This window comes from Polyodon spathula, chromosome 32 (assembly GCF_017654505.1).
Source record: "Polyodon spathula isolate WHYD16114869_AA chromosome 32, ASM1765450v1, whole genome shotgun sequence".
Taxonomy (NCBI): domain Eukaryota; kingdom Metazoa; phylum Chordata; class Actinopteri; order Acipenseriformes; family Polyodontidae; genus Polyodon; species Polyodon spathula.
This window is the reverse complement of record NC_054565.1, coordinates 5,074,337-5,081,049: the sequence shown is the minus strand read 5'-3', so window position 1 is coordinate 5,081,049 and position 6,713 is coordinate 5,074,337. Positions and strand designations below refer to the sequence as shown.

Sequence of the window (6,713 nt, the reverse complement as noted above, 5' to 3'; positions counted from 1 at the left end):
GGGGAGTGGAAGGGATTCAATTGCATTTGCTGATATTTACAGAATATTTTAAGATGGGGAGTAAATTTTGATCTAAATTTAGCCTTTTTTATTTCAAAAAGACTTTACGAAAGAGCAGGTCTGAAGAATGCACTTTACACCCAGCACCCCTGTCGGAAGTAACAGATTACCGTACAGTACCTTCAAGTGAGTGTGGGGCTCTACAGTATATTCTTATTGATAGAAAATATAAACGTGTGGCATAAACAAGACATGTCATGAAAAACCATAACGTGTGGTATTAGAGTCATGGGCAGTGTGAGATGAAAGAGTATCAATGCGTCCACCCATGATATAAATATCGTATGCCGTGCTGTCTCCTGTACGCAGCACACTTTCATATAGCATCAATACAGATACTATCTTTAAGTTATATACTGGTTCTGTATTAAATACTAACCAGCTACAGGAGTGCGGAGCAATGCTTTGACATCAGTTTCCTCTATTAACATTACCACTGACCTCCTTTTAGTGTGCTGAGAATCTTCTCACTTGTTGTCCTGGTAATTCAGGATATGCAAATATTTCGAATACAACACGAATGATAAACTGCTATATCCTGGTAGCTGTAGGTCACGCCAACTGAGTGCAGCTCGACCAATGGAGTGAGTTGGAACTATAAAAGGAAGCAGCAGGTCTTTGAAATCTCTTCGACAAAAGATAGATGAAGCCATGGTTACGTTGCTAGTTCTAAAGGGGGGTTAACTGATATTGAAGGGAAAATACCCAAGGCTGCCAAAATATCTGAAAATTCAGCTCCACTAATAAACCTACTTTGAGATTAGCCTTTGTCATAATAAATATTTATGGATTTTTAAAAACTCATTGCATTTATACTTAGTGCAGTTCTTATATAATGTTAACGTGGTTGCAGCGAACAAAATAATGCCATTCTTTGTGTAGGGCTCAAATGTGCCATTTTGAAAGAAACACATGCTCCAGCAAACGTGATTTGAAAACGCGATCCCTGGTACTACACTAGACTAAAGAAATCTCTGCTTGCTGGTCTTGAATTCAAGTACTCATAGTGACATAGTACCCACCCCTTCCTGTCATTAACACTGAAGCTCTGTGGCTCAAACTCCAAATGCGTTTCAGAAAGTAGGACTTATCATAGAATTTCACTGATGACTCCAGTTACGTTTTTTTTTATCCCGTAAAGCTTTAAAAATGATGTGAAAGTTGAATGCCCTACGATCCCACAGGGAAAATATCTGGTTTATAGGTATTAACTATATATTACAAAAACACAACAGCAGAAGTTACAGATGACAACTCGTAGCCCGCTTAGAGGACAGAACCAATAGCTTGAATGCTTAGTTCATAGAGAACATAAACAACCTGGACAGTCAACAAGGGCACACAAAACTACAAGAACAATGTGGAAAACAGTCAAAACACAGGGCATCACATTTTACTAAACATGATTGTGCAGAGCCTGAATACGTTAAATACTGACAGGTCTTGTGATGAATGTTTAGCCTAGTAGGAAATTTTTAAAATACTTCAAGCGCCACTGTCCGGTGGCACCTTCCTGTAGAATTGAGACAGTCGTTCCCGTGATCACTCTTCCTTGCTGCAGATTTTGTTGCGCACCTTGTTCCGCAGGTAGAACGCGGTCAAGGCGCTGCAGCAGGAAGTGAAGACGAAGAGGGCGGTGAAGTCGTGCACCGAGTTGCCGTGGAGACGCTCGTACAGGGGGCGCCGCGTGGCGTAATCCAGCCGCACTCCCTCTATCTGCGCCATCGTGCACAGCGCCAGGAAGACATGGAAGATCTGGTGCCCCTGACCCAGGAAATCACACTTCCCAGGGAACCACTTCTCTGGGTGGGGGTAGGAGAAGAAGTAGGCGCACACCAGGAAGAGCAGCACCTGATACTGGTGATAGGAGACAGCCGGGTCTGAGCAGCCTGTCATACAGCACCTGTAAATGCGGTGAAACAGCGGGCTGACATCTAACAGGTAGGCCAAGCCAGACGGGACGACCTGGAAGAGTTTGTGGCCGAACTTGGGGAGCTGGTGGCTCAGGTACTTCCCATAGCAGCACCCGGTGCAGGAGAGCCAAGCCAGGAAGGCAGCCAAGGGGAGAAAGATACTCCCAACCAGGGAGTGCCACTCCTCCTCCACCACATAGTAGAAATGCGCCATGGCGCTCGCGTACTGGTAGACAGCGACTCCCACATAATCTAAGAAGAAGAAGGTGTAGTGAGAGAGCTCCGAGCGGGCAGACAGCAGGTGCGCTAGGGTGCTGAAGGACAGGTAGGTGAAGGCGGCTAGCAGGACGATGAACAGGGGCTGGGCGTGAGGGTCCCTCAGGAAATCTACGGTCTCCGAGAGCTGCCGGAATTTCACCAGGACCACCAGAGCAGCCACCAGGTGTGTCCAGATGTTGACGGCCTCGTTGTGGCGTTGGAAGAGCGTCAGGCAGTAGTAGCGCCAGTTCTGGTGGTGAGGGCGGTAGCCGGAGAGGATGTGGGGCTCCCTGAAGACCCAGGGGACCTCGCAGTCCTTCACTGTGCCCGGGAGGGTGGGGATGGCTGTCTCCAGCAGCTGAGGGATCTGACGGATCTGCTGCACATTGATGAAGAGCCGTCCAATCTGCTCCATGACGACGGTCGCCATGGCTGCAGGAGGGCAGGCAGCAGCACTTCCTTCTGGGATCTGGAGACAGACAAACACGGCCGTTAAACACGACACACGCATGAGAGCGGCCAGCCTGAGCTTGTGGGATAGAACTTAATTTAGGATGCTATCCCAAAAACGGTTTTATAAAAAAGTGTTAATAAGCATCTGCCCAATTCAATTTATACCGTTTTTTTTTTTAAAAAACATTTTCATAGCATATTATTTTTCACAACATACCTAGGCTTGCTTCTTTTCCATAATTACTTTTCAGGTCCTGATAGCATTCTCAGGAGCCAGCGAATCAAGACTGTGCAGACCCTGAAAGAGTTCCCCCTCCTCTCTTCTTTACCGACACCCACTTCACCCTTTGTGCACATGCCATTTCCAAGTCCAAACACTCTTCTACATGCACTACAGCATCCTTTGTGAGGCTGGAAATCAAAATCCAGTGGAGATAATGTTTTTTTTTTTTTTTTTTCCCCCACACTGTAAATGAACTACCGAAAGGGTGTGTGTGTGTGATTCAACGGTTTGAAACTGAACATACTCCCGGGTTTACTGCTGAATTCCCAGTTCATGGTATAACAATATTTCCGAAATCAATGCATTTGCACAACTGAATAAACCGCTTCATTCGGATTCCTTATTTCACCAGAGATTTTTGGCACCTGTAAAATCCCACATCCCAAGATATACACATATCTGATTCAATCCACTTTGCTATTTCCTCTTGATGGGCTAGACTGCAACCACTGACCACACTCATTACACTTGTGGGATTAAAACCCAGGCCTCAAGAGGCATTAGCATTGTGAAGCCCTGATGACTATGATAAAGCATATTAAAAAAAACATGGCAAATCACTCTGTGTAGCAGTACAGTATAACCTTGGGAAAAGTGGTAGAAGTAGTGCCTGTGGTATAAGGATTATCCACAAATGTTTAGAACATCCAGTGAAGTCGAGTTTGATCTTTTATACAGTAACTATACAGTGCATGGTTATTTTGTAATATTCGGTATTTATTTATGCTGTAGTATTTCCACACACAAACTGTACATGTGTAGTCTTCTACATTAACACTGTAGTGATGTGTTTTTAATTCTAGTCTTCTTCGATAGTGTCCGATAGTTGATGTTCAGTTGGTAGGTGCTTCCATATCAGAGAAGGAACAGCAATGACTCAGGAGAAAACCGACTGCTGCAGAGTTCCAGCGGCGGAGCTGTTTTGATCACGTGGGGTCCAGCAGGGTATTGTGGGACAACAAAAACTCCAGCTAAACAGCTGAATGAAACTGAAGTGGGAAGCCTGTCTGTTCGGTAGGGCTGTTGAGGTGCTGTAGTTCTTTCTCTCCCTTCACGATTCCGTAATTCCTGAGTTCAGTTAATTCACAGTTAACCCACGTAGACAGTAAAACATCTTTCCCTGAAGGAGTTAGCAATGCTTATTTGAGGAACATTGCCAGATTGAGACCCACACTATCTGGTAAAGATGCTGAGATGCTGGCTTATGCTTTTGTTATTTCTGGTCTACATTATTGGTTTGCTGGCCTTCCCCATTCTAAAGGACGTCTGCTCCAACTGGTTCACAACGCTGGTGCCAGAGTGCTGACACACTCACCGTTCACAACAAGGCACTCTGCTTCCTGAATCACTGCCCTGGCTTCCTGTCAGCAGCCATTTTAAAATCCTGCTTACTACTTATAAGGCCCTTCGTGGTTTTGGGCCTTTGTATTTACAGGAAATGTTGGTACTTGATGCTCCTAGTCGTTCCTTGAGATCAACAAATGCTCAACTTTTGGTTGTTCAAGTAAGTGGTATAAATGAGAAGGAGCGAGGGTGTTAGTTGTCATGCTCCCTGCCTGTGGTGCTCGGTCCGAAGCCACGTAGGGATGCTGAAGTCTTTTAAATCAAATTTCAAAACATATTTGTGTGTGTTAGCTTATTCTTGAGTTGGATTGATTGGGCAATGTTTTTTTTTAATTTTTATTTTTATTTTATAGTGTTTATTGTAAATCGCCCTGGGATGCTCCCCTCGGATAAATGCGTATTGTATCGTTGGGGAACTGTCATGTTTCCCTCCAGGCAACTTGACAAGCTGACTCACCGCCTGCAGTCTGCCACCAGCTTCTTTTATTAATTAAAGATTGTTTTTAAATAAAAGCTTCGTTTTTTTAATCTAACAGCTGACAACTCCATACTGCAGCATGTTTGGTGGATCGGCTAAAGAAAATTCCCAGAAGCCTGCAGAGACAGAGGGAGGGGTGTGCCTGCGCAGCTCTGATTTGCTGGAGGGAGTAAGTGATGGTGCGGACGTTCATTGCAGATTTCATGTGTAATATCTATTCAGGCATTAGCACAGGATTGCACTTTAATCAACAACAGAATGGTGTCTATTTATTAGGTGACCCTACAGCATATTGACAGTGTTATGGCAGGTATATCTCGTCTGTCTATGGGTGTCACAGATTTTTTTTTTTACATACACACTTTAGAAGGCTGTTCCCTTATCAGCTGGTTTCACAGACCAGATTGGCATTAATCTTGACTTGCCTTCCCCGAGGTAACGCTACTGGATAAGCGCAGTGAAACCTGCTGTGCTCCAAAATAAACTATCTCTGTAGATTTCACAAGTTTATGTTGCAGTTTTGACTTATTGAGATTATGAGATACTGTTACAGTACATGATGACATCATAGAAATGTCTACTGCCCAGCAGCATGCAGTGGCAAGCAGGTTATAAAGGAGAAGGTAAACAAACTGCACCGTCAACAAGGCCTGCTTTCTTACTGATAAATTTGTTCTATTTCAGTGTAAAATTGATAACAAGATTATTTACTGCCATTTAAAAACGGTATTGGGTATAATGGCCTCCAAAGGAGCATGGTGCATCGCTGTGGTACTGCACAAGCGCCTAACAAAAAAACGTGACCAAAAATGCATTACATCACGTATCAGCCTTACAATGATGTGCAGACCCATTAATGATGTTCACAAACCGGTACCCAGTTAACACACCTGCACCGTACTTTTCACATGATCATTGCAGCAGACAAAATGACATTTACAGGGCAGGATATTCTGAAACCTAATCTGTGAGACAGTCAATGCACCAAAAATTGCATGATGCAGGGAAACAAAACGCCGAGCACAAGCCAGCGACACAGCACTGCAAATTACGAGAAAAGAGAATGCGAGATGACTATAACTTTGAATTCAGTTATTTTAAACGTGTTTCCCGTATTATGAAAAGCAGGTGCACATATGAAAAAATAAGAGACAATACATTATTGACTGCGTATCGCGTGTGTGACCATAGCCAGTGTACACAGATAGAATTCCAGAGTATTCTACTTGGGAACGCAATTAAATATTAAAATTGCTACTAGCTGTTTCAAATGTGTTCATTAATTTAAATTAAAAAAAACAAAAAACAAAAAAAAACATGTGTTTTTAAAATAATTGTATATTTGACGCGGTCATTATAAATTACAGTTATGGAATATGTTTGTTTTATAATTATAGAGCCGGGGAATTAGTAAAGTCTGTGAATAAAATGTAATTAAAATAAATTAAATGCTGAAGCACATACCTTATTAAAAACGCACCGCGGCGGCAAATAAACCCGGCTTATAGCGTGGTGATCCGTTTCAAAGGGTAGGAAGTTGAATTTGCTCAATTAATTCATTGCACATCTCTCTCTCTCTCTTGCTCGCTCTCTTTGGGGGATGGCTTTATTCCTCAAGCACGGGCAATATTGCAAGGGTGCAAGACGAGAAACACTCCTTATGTGTGTCTCTGTGTGGTATAGGGTAGGCATGCCGCTTCCAGCTGACTAACAGGCACGGCGGCCAATCACTAAACACATTCTGTCTGTAAGGCAGACAGAACCCGGTCCCCACTGCCACATTCCAACCAATAAACCGAGACACACCGACTTGGCACGACTCGGAATAACCGGCTGCACTAGTATATATCAAGGGTCGGGTTTCGACTGGGTTTCAAGGGAGTGGTATAGAAAGAAAACAAAAACATGCACAATGAATTACCAT

The 6,713-nt window shown here is 43.5% G+C and overlaps 1 protein-coding gene across 1 annotated transcript; it reads right to left on the bottom strand.

Moving 5' to 3' along the window:
• Window positions 1-266: 266 nt before the first annotated feature.
• On the bottom strand, window positions 267-6,451 carry paqr7b (progestin and adipoQ receptor family member VII, b). The gene is made up of 2 exons (XM_041234200.1): window positions 6,254-6,451; window positions 267-2,700 (listed from the first exon to the last, which is right to left on the bottom strand). Exon 2 carries the CDS (start codon window positions 2,659-2,661, stop codon window positions 1,603-1,605), a length of 1,059 nt encoding a protein of 352 aa, XP_041090134.1. The 5' UTR covers window positions 2,662-2,700; window positions 6,254-6,451; the 3' UTR covers window positions 267-1,602.
• Window positions 6,452-6,713: the final 262 nt, after the last annotated feature.